Source organism: Kryptolebias marmoratus, linkage group LG24, assembly GCF_001649575.2.
Source record: "Kryptolebias marmoratus isolate JLee-2015 linkage group LG24, ASM164957v2, whole genome shotgun sequence".
Lineage (NCBI taxonomy): Eukaryota > Metazoa > Chordata > Actinopteri > Cyprinodontiformes > Rivulidae > Kryptolebias > Kryptolebias marmoratus.
In genome coordinates this window covers 860979-887442 of record NC_051453.1, presented here as the reverse complement: position 1 = coordinate 887442, position 26464 = coordinate 860979, and the positions used below count along the sequence as shown (strand labels likewise).

General features: G+C 38.8%; 1 protein-coding gene across 2 annotated transcripts in view; it reads left to right on the top strand.

The window, feature by feature from the left end:
* Positions 1-26464, top strand: part of nos1apa (nitric oxide synthase 1 (neuronal) adaptor protein a) — a 135959-nt gene continuing 109495 nt past the window's right edge. For both annotated transcript variants that reach the window (XM_037974117.1, XM_037974116.1), the window contains exons 1-2: positions 1-496; positions 776-847. In XM_037974117.1, the coding sequence (XP_037830045.1) occupies positions 392-496; positions 776-847 (177 nt within the window). In that variant the 5' untranslated portion in view covers positions 1-391. The remainder of the gene's footprint in view (positions 497-775; positions 848-26464) is intronic.

The window sequence follows — 26464 nt, the reverse complement described above, 5'->3', positions numbered from 1 at the left end:
CCTGCGGCCCGCGGTGCGCCCCTGTTCCAATGGAAACAGGTGGGATCCCCGGACTCCTCCAATCAAAGCCTGGCTCCGCGCGGCGGTGGGGGTCAGTCCAGAAGCGGAGGCAGGACGGACGCGACCAACTTCCACATTGAACCCAGGAAAAGTCAGGAAAAGCCCGCCTGCGCCTGCGGCCGCGTGACGCCGTCTCTTTTCCGCCGGAGCGCCGCTGAAGTTCCGACCGACTCCTGGCTGCTCGGAGGCGGCGGAGGAGCGTTGCTGCGCGTTATGGAGAACAGCCACTGACCGGATCTGGGAGTCTTTCTCTTGGATTAGCCCCGGGAATTGGCCTGCTCTGGTGCCGCTGCAGCTTCTTATGTAGTCTGGATCTACGAATAGTTGGGAAATGCCGGGGAAAACCAAGTACAACCTGGTGGATGATGGACACGATCTGAGGATCCCGCTGCACAACGAGGAAGCGTTCCAACATGGGATCAACTTCGAGGCAAAGGTGAAAAGAAAGTAGCTGTGGAATCTGCTGGAATGTGTGTTTTTACACTTAGTTGGTTTTACGCACAAACGTCTGCAGAGAAAAGCCAAGACACGATTTTCTGAGGAGCAAAATGTTTTCAGAAAACTCAGCTCCGAAGTCCAAACTAGAGGGTAAAGTTAGGCACAGTTAATTGTTGTTTTAGGTGGACACTGTAGTAAACATAAACAAAGTGAAGGCCAGTTGTTTTGTGTTGTGTTTTCCATGAATAAACTTGTTGTCCTTCCTGCCTTCCTTCAGTACATCGGCAGCCTGGACGTGACGCGGCCGAGCAGCAGAGTGGAGATTGTTGCTGCCATGAGGAGGATCCGGGTGAGTGTGTGTGTGTGTGTGGGGGGAGGAGTTTGGCCCATTATCAGTGACTCACTGGGATAAACCTTCAGGGCTCAGTTTGATGCAGTGTTGTCAAAAAGCATCCACTAAAGAAGCTTTCTAACTGCAGGTCATAGTTGCTGTTTGACTGATCTGGTAAATAGTCTGGGATTGTTTGAAACACGTTTCACCCAAAAAATGCTTCAACATGCAACTGACCACATTAAAAAAATGCAATAAATGGAACCAATAAAGAGACCATCTCAAATGTTTGTCTACATGAAAGACAGCAGCTCAGCTCCAGTGTCCACACCTCTTTATTTAATGATGATCACCTGAACCAGTTCTTATTAATGAGGAAAAGTCTGAAAGTCACTAAAGGACCCGCTGGAGGGTGAAACACTGCTGGTAGGAACTCAGAAGTAATTGGAATAAAAATAACCGTTGTCCGTGCCTTCAGAGTCAAAAAGAAAAGTTTTGAATGAGGAAAAGAAGCGTTCAGTTTTGGCTGTCCTGGCAGAGGGATACAGGAAGTGTTCAGGTGTGGATGAAGGAGCGTCAGATCCAGACCCGGTCCTGGCAGCCCAGTCTCCACACCTGAACCTCTGGAAACCTCTGGAATCAGACTGAGAGGAAGATGGAGCTGAGCTGATTGATTTTTTTTACACCAACAGCAAAGTGAAAGATTGGTGGAGAGAAATCCAGACGCATGAAAGCTGGGAGTAAAAATCAGGATTATTGCACCAAATATAGATTTCTGATCCCTTCCTAAGTTAAAACACTGGTACTGTGATGTCTGGAAACAAAAAGAACCTAGTTTTCTTTGCATTATCTGAAAACACCACAGTGTTTCTGTTATTCTGACCTTTTGTCATTTTCTGTTACTAACTGCTCTAAATGATAAGATTTGTATTTGATATTTGGAAGAACTGATGTCAGTAGATTATAGAATAAAACAAACATGATCATGTTATTATCAGACAGATACATTTTAAATAGTAGCATCAGAGAAAAAACCCTGATCATTTTGCAGCTGTCTCTGAATTAGTTCCAGATCTGTATATCTGCTCTTACTGCTGTTCACGTCTTCACGCTCTGCTTACATCCTGCAAACAGTTAACAGTGGTTTGGTAGCTCTTTGCTAATAGAGTTATTTGTTATCATTTTTCTGCATTTACTTGAAAATTTCTTTCACCTTTTGTTATTTTGATCAGTGCCTGTGAATTTCCCGGCTGAGGGTCAAATAAAGGTCTCTCCTCTCCTGAATCTGTTACTTGGATGGTGTAAAGCTCCAGTTGGTTGTAGCTAAAGGTCTCCCCCGTCCTGTACTCGGCTGCCTGGCTCCCATGTGCTCCATCACTTCTCTGAAAGTTTCTTTTGAAGTTGTGCATTGGAGTGTGATTCCCCCCTCCCATCGCCCCCGTCCCTTTCTCTCCTCTCTGTGAAGCCATGATTTGCAACTTTTCAAATTCCAGAAATTAGACATAATCTTAATGAGTGCCAGTTTGGCTGCACAGCATGGTTTGCAGCGCAGGTGGTTCCAGTTGCACAGAGGTGGAGGATTATGGTAAACTCAGTTGTTTGCTGATGATTTTCTCAAAACCACGCATGCAGCAGCCAACATTTATTTATTTATTTATGTTTGTTAAAGGAGCGTAACGACTGTCAGCAAGATCCACTTCATTGCAGTTTGTGTATTTTGATTGAGTGCTGATTGGTTGGTTTGGCTCCTCCACTGTGAAAGTTGTTTGACACCGGCTTGACAACACAATGGAGGGAAATCACAGGTATCTAAGTTGGGCAGGAAGTGAAACTGGAAGTGGTGAAGCATCTGAAGAAGCTGTGGTTATGTTGCTTTTACTTTGGGGTCCAAGTAAGTTGAGCTGATTTGTTTTGGTGGTCAACAACTGGTTTCAGTGAGGAATAATCACATTCATGCAAATAAAAGTCACTTATTTTGTTCTCGATCTGTGCATGCTGCATGATTCTTGAATGATGAAGTTTATCACAGATTCCTGACAAGCTGTGGTCCAATTTAAGTTTGGAGTAAAAGCAAAATTACAAAACATTTTTCCTTCATTTCTAGTGTGATAAGCAACCACAAAGGCTTTTTTTTGTAAAATTGATGAGTTTTCTGTAGTGAACAGCTGCAGACTTTTGCTTTGAAAGGGCTACAGAAAGTGCTGGAGAGGCGTTTGCTGACGAAGCAAAGATCCAGATCCAAAGCTTCTTCTCCTCCCTTAAAAGAACACTAAAAACAGTGACAGAAAATAAAAGAATAAAGGGAAAAATGATTCTTTCGAAGTTCTGAGGATGTTCTTGGCTTTTGGAAGCGTTTTCATTTCTGTTCAGATCTGTTCAGTGATTGAACCGTTCAGTATTTTATGTGGAAAAAAGTAACCCTGCTGCTTCAGAGACACAATAATTCACTGCACTTAAGTTGTCTGGTTATGTTAGGAACCTGATGTATTTATTAGCACTGATAACTGAGGCCTACAGTATGAAGCAGGGCTGGGAGGCAAAGTCTGTTTTTAGGTGGATCCATATGAAAGGTTATGAATCGATTTTGGTCATTCTTAATCTGTGCTGCAACTTTAAGAGTTGCAGTAAAACTGTTTCCACATCTTTATCAGATTTTTTTAATTGTTGGTCAGAAACCTGTGATTTATAAAGTTGTTTATTTCCTGTTTCAATGTTTTGTGTGCGTTCTAGGCATAAAACTGCATAAATGAGTGTTTATTTAAGTAAAATAGTCCTGAGGTTTCTGAATAATTAAAGTGCATTAATAATCATTTTGTAATCTCAGCTTTCTGACTCCTAATTGAATGATGCCTAAGATTAGATGAGGTGACTTAAAGATTCCCATCCCAGTATGCAGCAGGATTAGCAGCTTAGCAACTTAACTTTTTAGGAGTAAACTTCTCTCAGATTGTATGAAAGACTACTATTGAGACTTTCATTATTTTTGTTAAAGACAAGAGAGCAAATCCAAAAATTGCTGACTGACCATTTAATTTTCCATAAAGTCTGACAGCAGTCTGTAGATCTTCTCATCTAAACACGTTTTGCTTTTGCTGACAAACATCTAAATAAGACATCTCTGCAGAAAGAGCTGCTTATTTAAAATAGAGACTGAATAAAACTTTGAAGTTGCTTTTTGTTTTCTAATTAAAATCCCAAAGATAAGGATTTTGCTTTTTAAAGCAAGAATAAATATATAAAAAACTATAAGGATACATCTTCAACAGATATATTTAATTAAATACACCATTTCATTTCAGACTTGCTGACGTTTTTATACTCGTATTCAATTCCTATTTAATAAAAAATATATTTTGTCTGGGTGGGAATTGTTTCTGACTAATCAGCTGGTGCCAACACTTCATCTTTTACATAACGCACTCATATCCGGAGTCGTAAAGACGATAACCGGTGGCATGACCTCACATTGTTTGTTTAAGTACACTGAGTAAGGAAAGTGAGTCACTGGAATTATCTGTTAGCATGTCCCAGTTACAGTAACCCAGATGTTTGTTGTTGTAAAGTAAAAAAAAGAAAGCCAGCACTTTGTGTGTATTTATTTGTCGGTCTGCCTTGGCCTGTGCAGAGTCCGAACTGAGCAGGCTGCCTGGCAACAAGTTGATGTATGGTGTCATTGTTCATTGTGTGCATGAATCACCTGTGAGCCAGGAGCTGATAATGAACTAATGACACAGCAAAGCAGGAAACGGACACACGCTGGAGCAAGACTTGAAACCCCACTTCAGTTGCTCTACACTGATTCTCACACTAATAAAGCAAAAAGTGCACTATAACACCATCTTATCTCGCTTTTTTGTCTTGGTATAAGTTGAAATGCTCTCTGAGATTAATCTCTTCAATTATATAAAGGTCTTCATAAATTAAATTGACTGTTATCATTATCTGTGAAAGACCAGAAGCAGCTTAAGCAGTTAAAGAAGAGGGGACCTCTACAGTGAATTAAAGGGATTATTTTCTCATTAAGCTGCCTTTGCTGGGTTGACTGAATGGAGGAAGATTGAGCAGCATGGGGTGAGAAGATTAGATGAATCTGAGGATCCGTATGAGGGGGCTGACGGAGCATGGCGGTGCTGCTCAGTCTTTCTGCCAGGCTGAAGCAGAACCTTTTCTTGTTCAGTAGTTTTACAAATAAAATTCAAGTAAAACTTAGTAGAAGTTACAGAAATGTGTTAAAGCTTTAGGTCTTATCTGGAGTGCAGAAATTGGCTGTTTTTTAATAAAGAATTTAATAAATTTAAATGACCTCATTCAGCTGAGCAGCCTGATGCAGATTGTGATCATGATCAAACTGAACTTTATATGTAAAAATAGAAAGTTTCATATTTAGTAACATTCTCACCATTTTGTGTGTCATTCATGGTTTGGATTAGTGCTTTAGGCAGTAAAAGCTGTGTTGGGTTGAAAAAGAAATTCACTTTTTAAATAACCCCATGTCAGCTGTAAAGCCAACATCTCTGCACTGTGACTATTGGAGAATATTTAGTGAACAGCCTTCAGACTGTCTCAAAACATCCCAAACCCTTTACACTTTAGTTTCTGTAATTCTAAAGTTGTATTTTGACACCTGAGTCGAGGCTCTGCCAATGTCCAGGTCTAAAAAAACCACACCAACGATGAATAATTATTGAAAAACTAGTTCAGATATTCCTTCATTTCAAATGTGTACTCCAGTGGATGAAATCTGAAATTTGGGGTGGCTGCCAAGGTGGCTGCACCGCGGGTCAAGACGAGTAAATGTGGGCAGAGGTGGAATCACTACTTCAGACTCAGGGAGATACTGGCTTCAGAGTCTGATATTATCCTTTGACCATTGTTGTCATTCCTAAGGTTGTTGCAGTTGTAATATTTTAGTTATTTATTCATTGCATTTATCACATTTTCTGGATTGTATTTTACCATTAGAGATGCTAACTCTTATACCTTGTTGCGAAAGCTTTTCAGGGCAGTGCTGCTGTAATAATGCTGTTCGGTGTCAGCTGACTCACAGGGAGACGGGTTACCCCCACAATACACATGAGCAGACAGATTCCTGATCCTTCTCTGAGAATTCAAACCAGCTGAAACAACTAATAATCATTAAAACCACGACATGTCTTTTTAAACCAGAACCTGGTCTACGCCTAGTGGAACTGAAACATTCTTTTTTATAAATAACTATATTAGCCCTTTTAAAATTCAGGGAATTAAAGACTTTGACGGTCCAGTGTTCATGTCCAGTCTTCCAATACTCTGTGTCTGCTTCAGGTGATTCTGTGGAGAAAAGGTGCATTACAAAACTTCAGCTCTCCATTTTGTCACCTGCACTTGACACCTCATAAATCACTCATCCAGCTCCTGTTGTATGGAGTTCTTGTTTCTTTACTTCTGGATTAATGTGTTTTGTCAGCGCATAGCAGTGACATCCTGTGCAGCCTCTCCATCATCTTTTACCACAGCAAGGACATAAGTGAAAACTCTAAGAGATGGATTTGTTTTGGAAGGTTGCAGAGTGGGAAGTTTTCTCTCCAACATACTGAAGTGTTTTAATCTGGTAAAGTTACCGTAGAACTACCGTTTATGGCAACGCATATATCAGAGCCACAGTTAATGCTGCCTGAAACCAAACAGTAGTGGAGCCAAATTCAGTTTATTAGGAGCTTGGCAAATGGCACTGCTGTTCTCTGAGCATGCCGAGGTACGATCCTCTCTCACCACAGCAACTCTCTGTTTACCACATGAGAATAACAGGCGAGGTTGAAGCAGTCTCTGAGGAGTAATGCTGTCGTGTAAGGTTAAAAAAAGACAAGCTCAGGAGTCTTTATGTTGCCTCTGTTTAAACGGGTCCTCTGTCACATAAAAATACTGAACCACATTGTCAGCTGTGTGTAGAACCTGCTAGAATGTGCACACCTTTTCTTTTTTCACCAATCATTCCTCTTTAAATGGTTGATATTTTGAAGCATGAATGAATTCCCTGTAGCAGGTTAAGTCCTGGTCACTGGACCCATCCAGCAGTGGTTCTGTGTGGCATTTAGCAGCAGATTTTCACGTTGCTCTGAACAGGCAGTCTCTGTGTGCTTTTGACTAACAATGTCTTGTATCTGAAAATGACAGAGGATCCAAAGTCGTTGGAGTGCTTCAGGAAACGTTGTTTGCTCTCGTAATGGTGGGAACACGTTCCTAATCCCTGACATTAGCAGCCTCTTGAAACTCTGCATACAAGCAAAACACTCAGCAAAGCAGGGTTTACTGTAGAACGGTGGGATTTATGATCAGGGTTTTTCTTTCAGTCCAGACCTTCAGTTGAATAAAGTGTTTTATAAAGCTGCAAAAATGACACAAGCATTGTCTGTGCTTGAGATTTTTAGTTTGTTTTTGGTTACAAGATGTGGACTCAAGATGAAAGTTTTATGCAATTGAAACCTTTTAAAAAGGAACAGAAATATATGTTTAAAACCATCTTTCTGCACTTTGGTGTAGAAAACAAGAAGGGCGTGAGGGAGGATCAGGGCAGAAAAGATTTTACCACATTTTTCAGACATATTCATAAAGTTCACTCCACTTTATTGTTTGTAGCAACTAGTTTTGTTTTTCTTTGTGGCTACACCTTTTCTAATTCCGGTTTTCATCTTTTAAACAACACTAAATCCTCGTCCAGAACAAGCACAGCGCGTATTAAGTGGGTGGAGTAGTTGGTTGCAAAGAGAGAAGGAAAAGAAAAGACCAGAAATTTCTTGACCTGGACTGATAACAAGGTGAAGCTGTTCCTGAAGCCCCTGTGACTCTGTAGTTCCATGATGCAGCCATTTTTAAACCAAACCACTTTTAGTTGATCACACAAGAAACAATGGAACTGCTCAGATTCCACAACGATCTGTTCGGACACATGGAGCTGGTAAAGTTGCTCCAGCACAGAGACAGCAGCATTGTTGGTTAGCCTCTCTTCACACAAGGAGCTTTATTCCTCACCTGAGTAAGCCTTAGCTCTAGGAAAGACAAATGTGGGTGTCTCCCTTCATCATGGTCGCCATTTCTTTCCTCTCAGAGGAGCGCACGCTGCCTGACTGCTCAACCTGAAACTGGAGCAGCAGCTTTCTTACTAGTCTTAAAAGAGCAGAATCACAGGATGCAAGACTTAAACCTTAGAGCAAGAATTCACATGGAGCTCGACTCTAAAGGACTTCAGCAGTTTTACATGTTGCTGCAATTAGAAATGCTGTGGAAGGTATTTTAGTGCATCTCTTTTCTGCTCTTCAAGCCCTTTCTCACTTTATTGTTCAAGCCCTTTTCTTACCAAAGGTCACAGTTGAAAGGTGAAAAAGTGAGCTAATAATGACCCGTGCATGCTTCATTAACTCTCTTTTCCTTTGCTCCTGCTACTTCTGCATTTCTGGGCTGGACAGGACTGAATGGGTGGATCGACGGAGTGGGATTGGTCTTTCTGTAAATCACATCAATGACTAACTCGGCTGCTTCCCAGTGTCACATTTATCTGTGCAGTTTCCAGTCAGGGTAGTTTTTAGAAACCATGTGTTCAAGCAGTGGCTAATCTTTAGCTTCCTTTATTGATCAGCAGGTTGTAAATGCTTTTGTGAGCTGCTGACTTGAGAGAGGTTGTACACAAAGCCTGACAGGCCTTGTTCGGAGTTTGACACGCACATTCACTCTCTTTCTTCCATCTATGAATACACAAAATACTTTACAGAAATCTGATTTAGCTGGAGGGTCAAGCATGCACGGCTTGAGTAAAAATGTTAAGTAACTAAATTGTAAACTGGAGGATTTCTTCAGGACACAACCTTTCATGTCAGTGGATTTAAAAGCAATTCTCTGTGTTAGATTTGAGAACTGGCTATGTGACAAAATGCTTGGGTGGAATATTTGTAAAGTGGATCCAGTTAAGATTTTAATGTTAGTTTTTCATGAACAGAATGATTTATATGATGTTCTTTTCACACTGTTTTAAGTTTTGACTTTATCTGTCAACTGCAAATTAACTAGTTTGGTAGAAATAGTCTCCCTTAAGCTACTTTGTTTTACTTAAAACTTACAAACTCCTACTAAAATCTGACTTCTGTTCAGACAGCATCTATATACTTCTGGATCAATTGACTTTGTGTAAAAAGATGGGCATAGTCATTTGGGATGCATAAATCCTTTTGTCTTTGGTCTGTTTTTTTTCTGTACTCCATTGAGGTTATATCATCTTTCTTTCTTTTGTCCTGCTTTGCTTTAAGCACTTTAAGTCACCTCTGCGTTTGAAAAGAGCAGTATAAATAGAGTTTTAAAAGAGTGATAAAGTGCAGCCCCATCCATCCCTGGCTCCAATAAACTATCATTCAAAAAGCTCCAACATTTCATGTTGTCAGCAGATCGGATCAGATTATATCATTCTGTTCAGTGAACTGATGCTGGTAATCTTTCATGAAACTGTGAAATTCATTTCAATTTGGTATTTTTGTTCAGCCTAGTTTCCCATATTTTCCAGCCTAAATGTTCAAATCTGGGATGAAGGATCAATTTGGCCCTAGTTAAACTTCAAATGTCCTTTCAGAACTTGTTCCGAGAGAATTCATGCTGGTTATATTTATTTACATGTTCTAGCTTTTAGCTTTTGTTTTGCCAGCAGAAGCAGCAGCTGTTTATTGCCCCAAAGAGAGGCAGCTGCTGGTGTATAACCTTATCCATTCTTGAGCATCTTTTAGACTTTCTGTGGTCCCTTTCTGCTCATTTTATTTTATCTCCTCATAAAAAAAGGTGGATGTGTCTGTGTGTCTAGACGACATAGTTTCCTTTGGGTTTCCCGCACCTCCTGAGTGGTTTCCCTGGCAAAGCTCAAGACAGTTCCTTTTTTATTTCTTTACCACCACTTTTTATTCAAGTTCCCCATGTCTGACCCACTTCTTCTCATCTGTGTAATTCAACTTTTCCTCACCTCATCTCTTGGTATCATTCATTCCTTGAACAATCTTTTAAGCCTGTCACCGTCCCCTGCCCTTAATCAGAGGCTGACTGAACTTCGGCTGATTAACGGCGTATTTTCTCAGAATCGCAAGTGCTGTTTTTAGTCCTCGCTGTAACTGATGGAGACACTGACTTAATTTGGTCCTTCGCCTCTCATAATTAACATCTGCCATGTCCAAAAATCATATTTCATTTGGCATTTTAACATTTTAATTTTGTAAACAGTAAATAACCTACTGAGAAATGTCAACTAGTTTCCTGTGATTTTAGAATGGATTATAGTGCTGATAACATTTCTATAGACAGTGTATTTTAATCAGTTTGCAACAATGTACAACTTTTCAGTGAAAAATAAGTTTTATTCCCAATCAACAGTTTCAGGGAGAATTATGGCTCTGCATATGACAGATAATGGAGTGTACTTGTTGCTGGTTTAGTCAGGACATTAATTCTGTTTGTGCATGATGATGATATTTTCCAATTTGAGAAGTACACACACCAATCCCTCCTCAACCTCCAAGCTGTCAATGACAAACAAACTAAATGACATCAGACTGAAAAGTCAGCAGAATTTACTGGACACCGTTACGTCTTCACCTTCTTTCCTCATTGTTTTTATTTTTGCTTGTATTTCTCTCCAACTTTAATGCTGACGGTCACAGCCCGGTGCTTCACTTGCTCATTGTCTTTCTCTGACAAGATAATTCAATGTAAGAGCTTGCAGATGTTGCTGGATCCGCTGCAAATTTTTCTCATAGAATCTATTTCTTCCACACAAGCCATCTGACCCCCCCTTTCGCCCACACCCATAAATGTCAGCAGTAGGTTATAAAATAGTCCTGGGTTGTGCCCTGAGGTCTGTGGCGAGAGAGTGGAAGGAGGATGCTGGAGTGCTGAGCTGTGTGCGCTTCGCTCCGGCTGCCCTGCAGTATAAACATGAGAAGGTGATGTGGAAAAGATGCTTCTCCTGGCAGGGATGAGAGGAAAGGTTGACTTCAGAACAACGTCAGCATGTTGTCCATTGTGACCACAAGTCATTTGATCGTGGCTGAAGGTATAATTTGTTAAACTCTTAAAACAAACAGTGAGCGTATCCTGGCTCTGAAGAACTGCTTTTTACATGGACAGCAGAGGACAACTCCCTGCATTTTCCTTCATACAGTTAAACAAATGTGTTTAAAAGCAGCATTTCCAGTGTCAGAGTATGGTTCTGTGTCTGCAGCTATAAAAACTCTGATGGTCTTTGATAGGATTTCATCCCAGGCTGGATTGTTAGCGAGGGGCTGTTTGAATGCTATTCACTGAAGTTTGGTTATTTATATAGTGACAATTCACAACACAAGTCATCTCAGGGAACTGTACAAAAACATTCACATTCATCAGTAAAAGCTATCCCAGGAGGCTGCAGATTGAGTAGAATCTTCACTTTATAAAGCTTGTTTGGTGTGGTGTCGCTTCAAGTTTAACTTTTTAAAAGTTATGTGACGTAACGTAGAGTTTTGCACGTAGATGTTCTGAATGTGTGTATAGGTTGAAAACAACACAACGTTTATTAAGTACATTTAAACACCAAACTGAAAATCTGTGGTACAAATACAGGTACTACTACACCTCTGGTACATGGTGAAGTAAAATAAAAGTGCAATACTAACACAGAGAAGAGAGCCCTTCAACTCACTGTTACTTTAAGTTTACAATAGTTCAGAACTCAGTGATTTATCAACCGTCAAAGCAAATTCTTAGGATATCTGGGTGAGCCAGGTAATAATATTACATCAGCTGTGGGAAGCGCTGAGGAACCAGAGAAGAGAGGAAGAGGAAGTGACAAGTTTGGTTTGCTACCAAATAAGTTACTTTTTATTATTGTTACAAAAAAATAATTAGAGAAGTCAGTTTGGTTTTAAATGTGAACATATCAAAGTTCTGTTCTTTTGGCCTTTGGATGCTGGATGTGTTGAAGTTTCTTTTCCCAGACTCTGGTAATGTGAGGAATTTCTTGTACTTGTAATTTCTCCAACCCTTACTGCTCTCTGTTGGATCAGACTGTTGGTCCATCAGTTCTGCCCCTTCCTTCATGGTGGGATTCCCTTGGCTTTAATTTGATCTGCTTATTATTTCCATATGAACAACTTCAGGAACAGGTGGATTGTCACATCATCACAGAAACAAAGTTCTCCCGATGGCAGCTTTTTTCCACACTTCCTCGTTAAGCATTCCTCCTTCATTCATATTTTACTTCTAGGTTTCTCATTTTCATATTTTAGCATTCCTTTGTCTTCTTACCTCCTGCTCCCATTACTGCTTTTGTTCTTTCTTTTCATCATCCACAGCTTCCTGCTTGCCTTTTATTCCCTTCAGTTTTACTACTTCTTGCTGTGCACCTTTCTCTCCCCTTTATCTTGATTCTGTTTTATTTCTTCCTCCCTCGTCATTTGTCCTCTTTCACATTTTCACCTTTCCCCTCCCCTTTCTCTTCATTCTGCTCCTCTGACACCTCCCTCGCCTCCCTCGCCTCCCTTGCCTCCCCAGCCCAGCATAGTTTCTGTCATTCGTGAAGAGCTTGCCTTCCCTGAATACTGGCTGCATACTTTACATAGTTTTCATAACTCAGCCCTCATTGAGGAATCATTTCTCTTCAAACACACAAACTATGTACTTTTAATCTCATTTTAAGCATCACTAAATGACCATATCAAGCAGGGATTGACCCAAATAAATGCACAGATGATATATATAAGAGGAAAAGAGTGGCTTCAATAATTTACTGACCTTTTTGCACCACTTATTTACAGCAGTACTGAGTTTTGTTACTATCTGTACAGTTTGTTAATTTACTACAATAAAAGCTTTTCATATGACAAATAAAAAAATAAAAAGGGGTTTAGGGGAGCTGAGAAACCAAATAGGGCTTTTAAAATAAACTTAATAAAAATGTAAATTAAAAGCAAATAAAGAAATCATGATTTAAAACAGGTGAACAGATGCAAGCATGCAGTGGAGATTCAAATTTAAGCAACATGAGCTGCGTCAAACATAAAATTATATCAGACGTGCATATTTAAGTAAAACATTCAGAGTTTTACAGGTGGACATGTAGCTCATCATTTAAAATGGTAACATATGAAGTTTGAAGTTGTAAAGTTTTTCTTCCTGTTTTCTAACTTCTGTTCTGCTTCTGTTATGGAGGAAATTCTTGTCAAAAGAGACAGAAATCCCATGTTGGTCCCATGGATTCTTCACCATACCTGATATTTCCTTTAGCTCATGCAGTATTCTGTGGGACCTAAACGTAAGAACGCACGCTCTGTGGTTTTGTAGTCGTGGCTGTAGTCTTTGGCTGACCTTGGATCTGCCCTCATCTATCAGCTCAGGTCTTATTGTTCTCTCACTGCAGCCAACCTTCATCCTTTGTCCTCTTCTGAGTCGTGGCTGCGTCTCAACCCTCCTGCTAACGAACACCCACCCACATCTTATTCATTTATCCATCCATCCAGTCAACTTTCTGCTCACTCCTTGAACATCTGATGTTTTTTTTTTTTAAACTTTATTTATCAATTTTCACAGCATGTTCCTAACAACATTCAAGTTTTATACAGTGCTGTCCATGCTAACATATAAAACCCTTACATGAAACAAAAAAAACCCCAAAAAAACAATGAAAATACAAAAATCTGTTCACTTTACAGCTAACCAAAAGGAGCAGTAATTTAGTTACGATGGGGTACTCATCTTAAATGTTTCCATGTATTGTAAAAATGGCTGCCATGCCTTGACAAATTTAGCAGTTGAACCTGCCAATGTACATCTCATCTTTTCTAAATGTAAAAACCTCATGAGCTCTGCAAGCCACTGCTCATGTGTAGGAGGTGCCTCCTGTTTCCACCTCAGAAGTATCAAACGCCTCGCAATCAACGTAGCAAAAGCTAGTGTATTCGAATTATTCTTGGAAAATAAAATATTTGGAGGTATGACTCCAAAAATTGCAGTTAAAGCAGGAGAGTCAAATCTAACATTGTATATTTCTGAGAGTGTATTGAATATAGATGTCCAATAGGTATTAAGATTTGAACATGCCCAGAAAGTGTGAAAAAGGGAACCAACGTCTGACTTGCATCGGTTACACAAGGGGTCAGTCCCAGGATAAAACTTAGCTAGCTTTTCTTTAGAGATATGCAACCGGTGCAGGACTTTGAACTGAAGGAGCCCGTGCCTAGCGCATATAGAAGAGGAGTGTACCCTGTGAAGAATAGCTTGCCAGAGCTCATCTGTTAATGTAACTGCAAGATCTTTCTCCCAATGTGATTTAATAATGGAAAGAGAAGGAGATTGTAGATCTAGCAGTATAGTATAGATCTCTTTAATTACCCCCCTTTTATGAATCTTTATATCTATGATTTTATCCAGAGTCGTTTCCTCAGGTGGTTTAGGAAATGAGGGATATCCATTCTTCACAAAATGCCGCAATTGCAAATAGCGGAAAAAATGTGTATGCGGGATATTAAACTGTTCTATGAGTTGTGTAAATGATGCAAATATCCCATCAATGAAAAGGTGTTTTACCTTACTTAATCCATTTCTTTTCCAAATTCTAAAGGCAAAATCAGACATAGAAGGTGGGAACATATGATTTGAGCAAATAGGAGTTTTATTTGACATAAAATGTAGCCCAAATCTTTTCCTACACTGTACCCAGATCCTCAAGGAGTTATATAACACAGGATTGCATTTATAGGTAGATATTTCCAAAGGGAGAGCGGAGGTTAGTAAAGCAGGTAGGCAAGTCTGGCCACAGTTAAACGACTCAATGTGAACCCAAGAAGGGGTTTCTGTAGGAAAGTCACTAATCCAATATAGCATGTTTCGTATATTAGCTGCCCAGTAATAGGACTGGAAATTTGGCAAAGCCAATCCACCCACGGGTCGAGGTCTCTGCATAAAATCTTTACGTATCCTGGGGGACTTACTATTCCAAATAAAAGCAGAAACAAGTTTATCAAGAGTCATAAAGTATTTCTTTGGGATGTAACACGGAATGCATTGGAATAAATAAAGGAACTTGGGCAATATATTCATTTTTATAGAATTGACACGGCCTATTAATGATAGTGGCAAATTATTCCACCTTTGAAGATCTAATTTAGTATTTTCAAGAAGTGGTACAAAGTTCTTTTTAAAGAGATCTTTATATTTGCGAGTAACTTTGACCCCCAGGTAAGTCACGTAGTCCGATTTGACTTTGAAAGGAAAGTTCATAAATGAGATCTTCCTGGCTTTAGAATTTATACTAAGTAATTAACTTTTATGCAAATTTAATTTGTAACCCGAAATAGCACCGAATTGTTCAAATATAGTAAGAGCATGGGGAAGAGAGCACAAAGGGTCCGAGAGATACAGCAGGAGGTCATCAGCATATAAAGATATCTTGTGCTCCTGACCAGCTCTGCAGATGCCCTTAACATTATCTTCTGCTCGCAACTTAATTGCCAACGGTTCAATTGCTAACGCAAATAAGAGAGGGGACAAAGGACACCCCTGTCTTGTCCCGCGGTGGAGTGGGAAGTAACAGGAATATAATGAATTTGTTCGAACACATGCCATAGGCGAGGAGTAAAGTACCTGAACCCAAGAAATGAATTTAGGGCCAAATCCAAATTTATTTAATATGTAAAACAGATAGTCCCACTCCACCCGGTCAAAAGCCTTCTCAGCGTCCAGTGACAAGCCGACTTCAGGGGCTGCAGTTGACTCCGTGTGTAATATGTTAAAAAATCTACGCAAGTTAAAAAAGCCATGCCTTCCCTTTACAAATCCTGTTTGATCAAATGAAATAATATGAGGTAAACATCGTTCTAGTCTGAGAGCCAGGATTTTAGACAATATTTTTAGATCCACATTTAGCAGTGAAATTGGACGATATGATGAACATTCAAGTGGATCCTTATTTGGCTTCAATAACAAAGAAATAGTAGCTTGACGAAGCGTTGGGGGAAGACATCGCCAGTTAAATGATTCAATAAACATCTCGTAACAATGGAGACAAACTATCCTTAAAGGTCTTGAAAAATTCAACTGGGTAGCCATCTGGCCCCGGAGATTTTGCATTCTGCATTGAGTTAATTGCCAATTTAATTTCTTCTATAGTAATCTGTTCCTCCAATTGATCCCATCTGATGTTTTTGAGTCAGAAACATTTTATATGCAAATCTTAGGGGGAAATAACATGTTTGACAGTGAATTTATTAGCATTGTTTTAGGCTGTCAGCTTTCATGCATTTATAATAGAATAAAACTACTTTACGGTTATCTTTCTGTGAAAATGGCCTCTTTAGACTTTAACTTTCACAACATGCAAGCTGTCAGATGTTTCATGAGAAAATGTCCTAGCCCAGGAGAATTATTATCCCACATCTGCCTAACATTACTTCAAATCATTCCCTGGCTTTTAGATCAGCGTAGATGAAAGAGTCGAGGAAATGGGATGGTGGGGACGTTACAGGGATTGTTACTTCGTGTGTGTGATGAGGGATGGGGGGCCTGCAGAGATGAATTGATGTTGCCCTCCAATATGGTTTTAATGAAACCTTTTGTCCCTTCAGACACTTTCATTAAAGCTGCAGGTTCCCCCTGTCAGTCCTGCTCCCCAACACCTGAACATACAAACAGCTTTTTATTATACTTTCATTATTGTTTGTTGTTCAGCACGTGCACGCCCTCTGCATACATTTTCTAATCAGCAACAATAAAAAAAACAAAAATCAAGAATGACTTTGTTTTACATTCTGAGATGATTGCATGGCTCGAACTTTACTCAGAGGAGATTGTGGAACACATTTACATTTGAAGCTGTAATCCAGTTAAGTTTATAATAATATATATGGGATATGCTTATAAAAATACAGTTCTGACACGTTTTGTCACTAAAAAACTACACCTAAGTATTTAGTTTTTTTTAGATTTTGTGCATGAAGAATGTAACACACACTAAGAAAGTCCACTTTTGCAGCTTTATTTTCGTTATAACAACAGCTGCATAGTCTTCAGTGTGAATTATCAGCCAACTCCCATTTGTTATTCCACCCAGAGGACATTCATGCTGCTTTTTTGTCTGTTGTACGTTTCTTCAGAGCATGAAGAGGATAACATGATGTATACCTTACGGATCGTCTGATTTACAGCTCATCCTGCTAAATTGATTGTTAAGGGGGGGAGAAAATGGAGGCATAAAGCATAGAAATCATCCATCAGCGTCTCCACGATCCATCTTTTTGGAGCCAGGAGTTGGAGGGGGAAGTTTCGACTAAAAGTCCTGAAGAAGATTTTCCATTAAAGCTGACTGTCAGTCATATAAAATTGTCTCAGGCATCAGGGTTAGCAAATCATTTTTTTCATTAATTTATCATATTTTAAAGCCAAATGCTTCCAATTGAATTAAAAATAGTTTCTTTTTCTTTCAGTTTTTTCAATAAGAAGGTGAGCGGTAGCTGCCAAAATAAAGCAGACCCTCTGTTAGGACAACGTGGCGCTACCTGGTGCATTATTCTTCAAATTTGCTTGTTTCAACTAAACTTTAAATATTCAAAAATTACTGCCCATCTTTAAACAAAGTTTATATTCTTATTAAAATAAGTACTGACTGCCAGTTAATATGATATGCCTCAAAGAAAAGAGGAAAGAAGTTTAAAGTGGAGATAAAATGAGTTAAAAATGTAAGGAAATGATAGAAGAATAAGTACGAAAATACACAAGAAATTTAATTCCACTTCCAAATATTTCATTATTTGTACACTGTTGTAACTGGGTTGGCAAACTCATTAAGATGTGAGATGATTATATCTGCATAAGTGATGGAAGAGAGATGATTCTGCTTCTGAATAAATCTCTTTGGATTTGATAATAATTATGTAGAGCAACAATAACAATAATTTGCTTAAATTGTTGTGTAATTGTTTGTTTGAGCTCCTGTTTTCCTTTTGTGGAATGAAAGGCATTCCATTAATACAATTATTTCTCATTTTTCTCTGATCTGTAGGTTTTCTAAAAGTCAGAAGTTTAATTTGATAAATTGCAGTCTCGGCTCTTTCATAAATATTTTTTTCTACCCCAAAGCAAATTTTTAGTCCAAACGAGCTGATCTGGTTCATCAGAGTAGCATTTAATGACCCACAATTTGCTGAATATTGTTCTTCTCCTGTATGGGTCTCTTTAGCACTTAAAGATCAGCCCGTGCCAGTCATGTTCCTTTTTGGCTCAGATCCTGCATTTATTATTCTTACATAAATGCATAAATTGGTTGGCAGAGTTTTTATTTTCAACTGCTTCTGCATAATGAAAAGTAATCGAGTCAACGTACTTGGAGTGAAAACAGAAGGACTGTTATGTCATTTCAGCTTCATTTGCAATAATTTTATTGAAACTGAAATCATTTTATTCAAAGACATTTTGGCCAATTCCCATAAAAAAAAAAAAAATAGAATCCTGTTCTCCCAGTGTCTTGGACCTGAGCCAGTCTTTTATCTGTATTCTTCTGTCTTTTATTGAGTTTTGTGTCCTCTCCACTTCCTGTGTTATCTGTTGATGATATTCTTTGTGAAGGATTGCCTTCAGCCATCACTACAAGAGCCAAAAATGTCCGATTTATTTCCAGTTTGCTGATATTAAACACGTCATCCAAATTGAACCGAACAAACTTCATTCATCAGTTTTCTTCCACATATACTGCATGTTCTGGTATTAATAAAGGGCTGTTGTGAGAAAAATAAAATAACTTATTAATCATTCACATTCGTATTGAGTTCAGAAGAAACAAAACAGTTTGAAGTTTGTTTTTCCCCTGCTTGTTCTTTGGTTCCAACAGAATCTTTCTGGTCCGTCTTCAGAGCCAAACTGAACTCTGTAAGCCTCTGCGAAGTTTCCAGGTTTTCCAGAAGTGACTCCAATGAATCAGGTTGTTCTGTGGCTGTTTGAGCCTTCAGAGGCCGAGCTGATAGGAACACACACACGATCAATCATGGAAGATAGAAATCAGCCTGCTTGTTGCACAGATATTTTTTATTTTTACAGAGATTTTTTCTTTCTCTTTTCTCCTTTTATTAATTCATACTTGCCTCTAAAGAATGTAAAATCTAAGGAGATGATTCAGTAAAAGGAAGAAGGGGGAGCCAAAGAACTGAACAAATGTGAGCGTATGAATAAATAAGAATGTAAACTAAAAACATTGTTCTCTGCTGCTGATAATAAAACTACACACTAGGCAGCCCTGTGTGACTAAAAGACACATTTCTGTTTATGTGGGAAGCTCTTATTATTTCTGTAAGACTTTGTTCTGACTTTGGATTTCTCAAGGTTCATCCATGGTTGAATAATCTTCCTCCAGAAGGTGAAGGTCACAGTTTCAATCTTTTATAATGTCATAACATCTTTTATCTACCAGCATATAAAAAAGTAAAGCTAAAACCAGCATTTTATTCCCCATACCTTTAATGTTAAAGTAGGAATTAGTCAACAACAAACTGAAGACTCATTGTTTTAATTCATTTTATTTTATTTTTGGTGTGTGTTTAATGTGAGCCAGGGCCCACACTAACAGATGGAAAAGAAAACATGAACATAAAGTATGCCATCATGGGACACTAGTAATATTTAGCATACATCTCAGGATCCAGGTGGCATATGTTACTTGTTTTTGGTACAGCTTGTATATAAGATGCAGAGAAATTGTACATTTGACCTTGGGAAAAGACCAACACACAACTAAACATACAGCACACATAATAAGATGCCCTGAGAGTTGGTGTGTGCAGGCAGGCTTGTTTTGTAAAACTCAAGGTGTGTACAGTGTCAATAATAGAACTTAGTGTATATTTTCTGCTGAATTTTAGATTTGACTCGTGGGTTACGCCATCTTTGTGCGTGTGGGTGTGCATTGTAAGCATAAGCTGGGTTTAGGAAGGAAATTTTATGAAGGGGAAATGAGAAAACAATACTTCTGGCTTTTGTGAAGCGCAGTCTGGTCAGTCAGTCAGGCTGAAAGCTGGCAACCTGCTGAAATCTCACTCACAATGAACAATCCTTATGTTCAGGATTTAGGGTGTACTTTGCAAGCTCTAGCAGTGGTCCTACAAAGCTGGGATCTCCACAAGAACCCTACAAATTAAAAGCTTTGGATCACGCAGACGGTAAACAGTTTAGCTTGAGCTGAAACTGACTTCTGAGGTGCTGTGGCAGGAAGACATTGATAACTCTGCTTCCAGCCTTCACATTCACTGTTTGTTTAAGCTCATGTACTCAGGATCACAGTTTCACCCTCTGCATGAAGCTTGTGAGATGAAATTAATAAGGGCCCACCAGGACTGTGCACGCTGACAGCACATACGTACACCATAATAACACAACAAAGAGTGTGAGTGCAGTGAAGAAGGGCCGCAACAAAATGTCTCGAAAAAACTGAGTTAAAAGAGTTGCTATTAAACTACAGGGACACAGACATTGTGTCAGTTCCTTGGTGTTAAATCACCCATTATGTTGATTATTTATTTATTTATTTTATTTTGCATGTACAGTGGATGAACAATCACAATATTGCCACCGACTCTACCAATGAATTTACCCTTTCTGTGTGGATCTGCAGTGTCCTAACGGCTTAGTATCCTCAGATGTAGAAAAGCAGGTGGTCCTTAAAGGAAAAAGAGTTCATCTGTAGTGTGAGAAGGTGAGGGTTTATGAGGAATCTGTCCTCTGGGAAGAGAAGAGTATTTGCTGAGCCCAAGATTGTTGGTTTAGTCTCACAGCTTTTCCTGTCGACACCTCGGTGTCTTCAGCAGAGTCTTGAATCCCAATTATTCTTTACTAGATTTATTTTTTCTTACCAAAATCAGCAAACAACAAATCAGTGTCAGATCACTCTTTCCAAGCTTGAATCATTGAATTAAATCATTAAAAAGTAATTCTTCAGCACAGCACATTGTATTTGGACATGATGCTCATTTGATGCTTTTGTGTTTTTTTTTTTACTGATTTGAGATATGGAGGGATGGATGACCTGTTCCTTTGTTCTTTTATGACTCTACTTCTTAAACCTGCATTAAATCTAATCTTCCTAAACATATTGGGAACTGGCCAGACGTCTTAAACACACTCAGTATAAATAATTTATAATGAGCAGCTCAGGCTAAGGGGGTAGAACAATCCCTTTTCCAGTTAGGAGATCCGGTGTCTGATTTCTGGCTTTTCCAGTCTACATTTTTGAAGTAAGACACCTAACCCCACTTAGCCTTTGATGCGTTCACTGAGGTGTGATGGACAGTTGCACAATAGAGGAAAAGTACTGCTGGGTTGTTAGACTGTACAGACTAAGAAGTGCTGTATAAATGTGTGTCTTTCAGTGTTCGGCAGGACTTGTAGAGTACCACATAAATACAGTCCATTTACCTTTCACCAATGCCAGAAAGGTCACTTTTATACTTTGGGATTCATTTCCGGTCAGTGTTCTGCCATCTCTGCGTACAGTTGCATCCAGCGTCCTGTGGCCACGTTACCTTAAAAAACTGCAAATCCCAGAAGGGCTCTAACTGATGGGCTATAACATATTTACCTTAGTTCAGCCTTAGTTAAAGCCTGACTTTAGGTTTTGGTCATGTGAAACATCCCCATTTGCCAGTTGTATTAAAATAACACCATTAAAAACGAACAAACAAAGTTATATACGATAATTGTAAATTTTCTGTTATGTAACTTGTGAGATTGAAGTTTCAGTGGTCACTGAGTTGCAGCTGCAGCCATGACAAAAGCGGCTTAGAAAGCTTAAAAAGTTTATGAAAATCCTGACCATAAGTCATCCACTGTTGTAAAGCGAACAATATGACAGAACTAAATAAGCTTGGTTTTTTTTCTTTTCAGTGTTTGAGTCTGTCCCACTTTAAGAGAGGAAGTCAACAAGTAGCGGGCCTTGAGGGAAGAAAGAAAGGAAGCAAAGCAGGAAGCTGATGAAGAGCCTGAGATCAAGCTTGGCTCAGATGCTTGTAGAGATAACTTATCCTTAAACAAGCTGTAGATGTTGTCTTTGAACAATGGAGTTACAGTCAATCCAAAAAGGTGACACATTTTCTGCTTTTCAGACTTACAGCTGGATGTCTTCTTTGCTGTTAGTCATCTGATCCATATTTTAAACATATTTAGTAACTTCCTGCTGTGCTGTCCTATAAATGAGCGTCAGGAATGTTGTTGGAGGCTGCGGTCTGATCATTGGTGCTCCTTGGAGCAGGTCTAATTTGCCATCTCACCAGAGACTCAGGATAATTGGTCCCAATGAGGGATTACCTACCGGCCACTGCACATTTAAAATAAATTAGACAAAACTGCTGCTCTGCATGACCGTAAATGCAACAAATCCGAGTGAATTCTGTAAAAACCTCTGGCTGTTTTGTGAGAGTAGATTCTGGTTGTGTTTTTCTGTTGAACTTTGTCAAACATCTGCAGATTATTGTCCCTTTAATAAGAGGCCTGTTGGATCTCTTAAAGATTTGTTCACAGTTTACATCATTTCAGTTGTTTTGTTTTTATGATTCCTCCCTATTAAAACCTTTATTGTGAGAATAAAGTCCCTGTTCCTTTAAATGCGAGGATAAAAGGCATCTATTCTGAAGTTTCAGTTTCCTCTGATATAACTTGTCTGAGTTTCTGTAGTCTTTGTACTTGAAAGGATTTCCTGCAGAATCCCTGATTTCCTTCTGTAGTTTGATAAAATGGATAAGAACAATGAGTTGAAATGACTGTGCTGACTAGTTGGGTAAATTCAGCTCTTATTTACACAAATAAACTAAACAATGCGTTCTGTTTGTTATTTACCTTTTATACCGCATCCTAACCTTGTCGGATTGATTCAATTGAAACGTTTCAGAAAAAACAAATTGAAAGTTAGAATTTTTACTTCTAGGTTTCCGAGGTTTAAACGTCAGTTTTTTCCTTCAAAGCAATCGCAGCCACAGGTGCCTTCACACTTCAAAGCCATCTGAGAGCAGGACTTATGAATATTTTAATGCCAGGTTACAGAGTTAAGCTTTAGGAATGCACTATCAGACTTTCAAATTATACCACCCCAAGGAGTTCCTAATAAAGTTACTAAAATTAGTGCTGACAGCGTGCTGCAAGTCGAGCAATAAAATGGGATTTATATTGATATAAACAAGTGCTGTGAGATCCTCTGCTCTGTTTTTTCTTATTACAGTGGTAACATCCTACTGTTGTCTTGAAGTTTTTGTGGACTGAACATTTATGTACAACTATTTTTTTTTTTTTTTTAAATTGCGTTTGAAAAGAAATGTTTAACGAACTTTTCTAATCTGTTACAACATGTTGCACTTCAGGAAAGAAAGTATTTAATCATAAATATTTAAAACAGCTCTTCAGATTGGCATAATTATGTTCTCAAGGATAACAGTTTATCTGCACAGAATTGCAGAGCTACTCTGCTGCCAGATATAAACGATACACTAGCTTTTATTACCTCTGAACCCTCCAGAAGGTTCTGGTTTGGGCAAATACTTCATCAGATTGGTGTCAAAGACAACAAGAGGGATCCCTGTACCTGCACACAGTGCTAAGAATAAATGACTAAATAAGCCAAAGGAAACAACAATGTTTGTGAAACCTGCTGCAGTGATATTCTTGATGTGGTCATGAAAAAAACTTCTTTTTATAGAAAAAAGTACAGAGAAGTCCCAGTTTTATGTCTGTAATAATAAGCTCCTTTAACATTATCGTTCCATGATGATCACAAAGACCATTAATGAAAGCTTTATTTCAAACTGCAATTAAAACAGTAAAATCCTAGTATATACGTCCTCTCATTAAGTTGCCTTATCAAACCAATTAAGTGTGCAGATCTGGCTTGAAAGTTGCACTGAAAGTCTGAAGTGTTCTGGGTGAGGAGTACGTTCCTACATGGTCAGTAATCCTTGCAGCTCTGGAGGCAAGCACCTGTATTATCTGAAGCGTCTCAAATGCCAGTGCAAGTAGAATTACATTAAATGCACTGGAGAAATAAATTTTTCTCATGACTAAATGTGTTTGGGCAACTTTGACATATTGATGAAAATGTGAAAGGCAACATTCAGTCAGTGTAAGTACTGAGTACGTGTGTACAAATGGCCGCCGTTATGGCCGTTTTGCTCCGCCATGCTTAATTGGTATACTAGCAGTGAGCTTAAACATTGATCATTTGTTAATAAGGAGAATGGGACGTGGTCCACTCAGGCTCCACCTCCACCTCCACTGCAGTTATGATGAATTGCATGACACACTGAGCTGTGATGGCTGGAATTACTCCCATAAATATTCACCCCTGCTCAAAACTATAATTTAGTTTTATTAAGAGACACAGGAAATTTATTCTGATTTTGTTTCCAGGGTTGTGATTTTCACAACTGTGGGGATTTTGTTTTTTGGAGGATTTTGGCTGTTTTTAAATTTGATAAAGGAAAAATATGTTTTATCAGAATCTTGTTTGAAATTAGTGATGGGATATATGTGTGTCACAACCTTCATAGATATTAATTCAAGGTGCTCACTGCATCATCCAGGAGGCAGCTTTTTGACATCTTTTATTTAGTTTCTCCACATTTTTCCCCCCCGGAACAACATATATGCTGGGGAGGCATAGTTAAAATCAGAAGCAAATAATGATACAGATGCTAATCAGTCTAAGAAGCTGAAACAAAAACACTGATGTTTATAATCACTGCCTTTTGTGAGGGACCGTTGCAAACAACAATAGTGTAGATTATACTGAATGGGATCAATATGTTGCTGTAGTATTGAGATGATTTAAACAACACTGTAATTATGGCTTCTTTTGATGGGCTGGATAATGGTCACAATTATCTTGCTAAGCACATGCTTCAAAGATTTCACCATGTTCAGATTTTCTCTGTATTGTTATGAACAATACAGAAACCGAACAGGAATCACATTTCTTTAAATTGTTGAAAACTCAATGGTTGTGTTGTTCTGTTACCATGAACAGGAAGCCTGATTGGAGGAACCTGGTGCAAAAATACAACATATTTCAGTGTCATTGTAATAAGTCTTTAACGCGTCTCTTCATTAAATTAGAAAGGTCAAAGCATTTGGAAAAGCTTCTAATAAAATTATTAAATGAATAGTAGCACAGAGCAGACAGATATGTCTCTGAATGATCCTGAAATGTCACAGGATCTGCAAATGAGCAGCTGTACGGCTCGCTCAAGTTTGATTTGGCCTGACATTTTTACAAATGAGGAGGCGAGCCATCTTTGACCTCGAACATCAAAACATCATTAGTAGTTTTTTTTTTAAGAGCATGCAGATCAAACTGCTTTGGTGGAATCCTCACTTTTTCACACGGGGATAAAAGTGAGATATAATTAAAGATGTAAAGTAAAGTACCATTCTAGTAATCTAACTCCAGTTTTACAGCTGTAACTCCAGGGAGTAAAAGATGTTGACCGCAGTTACTGTAGGCTGACGTGTTTCCATGTCTGAAATGATATAGAATGAGATTTCTTGGCAGATTTGCTTGTTGGTGTTCCTCTTTCTAAACTAATAGGAAATAATTGTGAGCTGCTTTTCTTGTTTGGAGGAGAAGTTGGTGTTATCTTCCTCTTTTCGTCACCAGTCCAGTAAAGGTAGTATCTCACTGGTGACTCAAACACACCGTCTCATTCAGGGTTTGCAACCAAGTAACCAAAAAGTCATGCAGCTGTGTTCTGTGCAGCCACTGCTTACATGTGTACTATATGTGAAGAATGGCATTACTAGGTTATTTTTCAGAGAGAATATGTTTGTTTTTATCCTCTGTCCTTATCTTTGGGTTTGTTGTTGATATAGAGATGTTCCCTATTTGATTTCTTATCTCTGGCAGGGCTCGTCCTCCCTCATTTCAGCTCCATATTATCTCAACATGAGACTAAACGTAATCCAATTGGAGAAATATGTCTCGCCTGGGTGGTCTGGCTCCCCGGGCAAGTGCTGAACTGATAAACAGCAGGATGCTTGCAGCCTCTTTATTAGAATTGATCTGTCTGGCCTGTTTTGTACCGAAGGCAGTGTCACGACCTGCCAATCTAAGCTTCAAGCCCGTGACATCCACCCATCAATGCAGGTGTTTTCACTTTACAGACTGATTTAAAAGGCCCACCTTAGTTAAGTGGCTTGTAAGTGCTTTGAACAATATAATTATTACTTGGCAGCCTCATTTTCCCTCCTCACTCCACATGAGCATTTATTTCCTGTTAATTAAAACAATGTCAGTTACTCTCCTTTTTTGGGGGTTTCTCCTTTTTTATGTTTTACCATCTTCTGCCAACTTTGCTTTTGCTTTTTTGCTGTGTTGTTTTTGGTACTTTTACTTTTTAAGACAGAGGGGGAAAAAGGAAAGTTACCTAAATCTGTGGTAGGGGCTGCACATCATCTGCTTCCTCTTTAATTACTTTTTCCATTTTGTGAACACAGAATTAAAGAAGCTCCCTCAGCTATTGGAAAAAAAAGCTTTTTAAATTAGGTCTTTTTTAAAAAACTTATTTTTTTCTTGAGTTTCAGTCAGGTAATAGATTATATGTATAAACACAACTGTAGTGTTGGTAATACATTTTGTTTTTT